General features: G+C 38.9%; 1 protein-coding gene across 1 annotated transcript; it reads left to right on the plus strand.

The window, feature by feature from the left end:
• Positions 1-209: 209 nt before the first annotated feature.
• Positions 210-782, plus strand: LOC133034279 (uncharacterized). The gene has a single exon (XM_061109332.1). It carries the CDS (start codon positions 210-212, stop codon positions 780-782), a length of 573 nt encoding a protein of 190 aa, XP_060965315.1.
• Positions 783-1,402: the final 620 nt, after the last annotated feature.

A 1,402-nucleotide genomic window follows, 5' to 3' on the forward strand; every position in this document is an offset into this window, starting at 1 on the left:
TGTGAACCATGCAACATTAAATGTTATTTCTGATCTATATTAATAAGTAAATCTGATAATATTGAAATGAGTTTTAGTTAGGGCATAAAACCCAACACTTAGCTAGTTTTTTCGAAGGTAAAGGGGTCTCAAGAACAAGGCTCAAAGAGATTCTGGAACAGAAATGGAAACTGAAGGGACATTGGAGGTTTAGAACATTGAAGCCTGGTATGTGGGGTATTTTCTTTGATAATGAAGAAGATTGTGTATCCATCCTGGAAAATAGGCCATGGCTTATAAATGGGAAGCTTCTCATTATTCAAGAATGGCCGGAGTCGGGTGATTGGAGTCATGTGGATATGACGAAGGCCATTTTTTGGGTTAAAGCTACAGGATTGCCAATGGCATACCTGAATGCTTCAAACCTCACTATGATTGCGGCGAAAACGGGCGAATACAAAGACTGTGATGTAGTGAATCAACGGGCCTTGACACGTAGGGGATTTTTGAAGTTCCAGGTGGAGTTATCAACAAAACATCAATTGACTCCTGGTTTTTTTCTGGATATATCGAGGGGGAGAAAAGAATGGATAAAATTCCAATATTTTTGTCTTTCCAAGTTTTGCTATAAATGTGGTCATATCGGCCACGATAAGAGTTCTTGCTTGAGGGAAACAATTTTTGCTTTTCCACTTGAAGGAGAAGCAGTAATGGCTTATGGTCCATGGATACGAGCAGAATCAACAGTCATCAGCTGCTTCAATACTGGGGGCATCTGTTATAGTGAGATTTCTCTCACTTAGAAACTCCAGACCAGACCCCTATTTAGAGGACAGGTATACTCAGATTTCCAAAGAAAGCTGAAATGTCCATGAGGGACTCCTCGAAGTTTTAAACCTCGCTTAAGATAGAATCAGTGAGAGGTAGCGAGCATGACCAAAGTCTAATTGCATTCGAGACAAGAGAGTAGCTCGCATATATCAAATTATATGCGAGTATCTTCCCTGTGTCCATGTATAAACCAGGAGACCAACGTTCTATAATGCGAGTTGGTCCTAAGAATCCTGCAGCCTTGATAAACCAATATAGACTTGCATGTCTAGGCTCTATCAGCTCGTCATGCGATGTCCACAAAAGGCGACTATCTAAGGACGCAAACATCCTAAACATAAAAATAAATTTGCGAAGTTAACATCAGGACGTGAACAAATCAACTTGCAGATTTGGAAGATGCATACGTTGATGACCTTAGTAACTGCCTTTCATTTATTAATGTTAACGTTGTTTAGTTTAATTATTGTAATTCAATGTGTAAAAATGGATTGACAATAAATGCAATCATTGTACAACTGATCGGACACCTGCTTTGTATATAAAGGGGTGATCCACTATAATTCTTTGTCTTATTGTTATTTCCAGCTTT

This window comes from Cannabis sativa, chromosome 2, assembly GCF_029168945.1.
Source record: "Cannabis sativa cultivar Pink pepper isolate KNU-18-1 chromosome 2, ASM2916894v1, whole genome shotgun sequence".
Lineage (NCBI taxonomy): Eukaryota > Viridiplantae > Streptophyta > Magnoliopsida > Rosales > Cannabaceae > Cannabis > Cannabis sativa.

Excerpts from the sequence above, each read along its gene's own strand:
- LOC133034279 (XM_061109332.1), top strand. The coding sequence starts at position 210 with ATGTGGGGTATTTTCTTTGATAATGAAGAAGATTGTGTATCCATCCTG.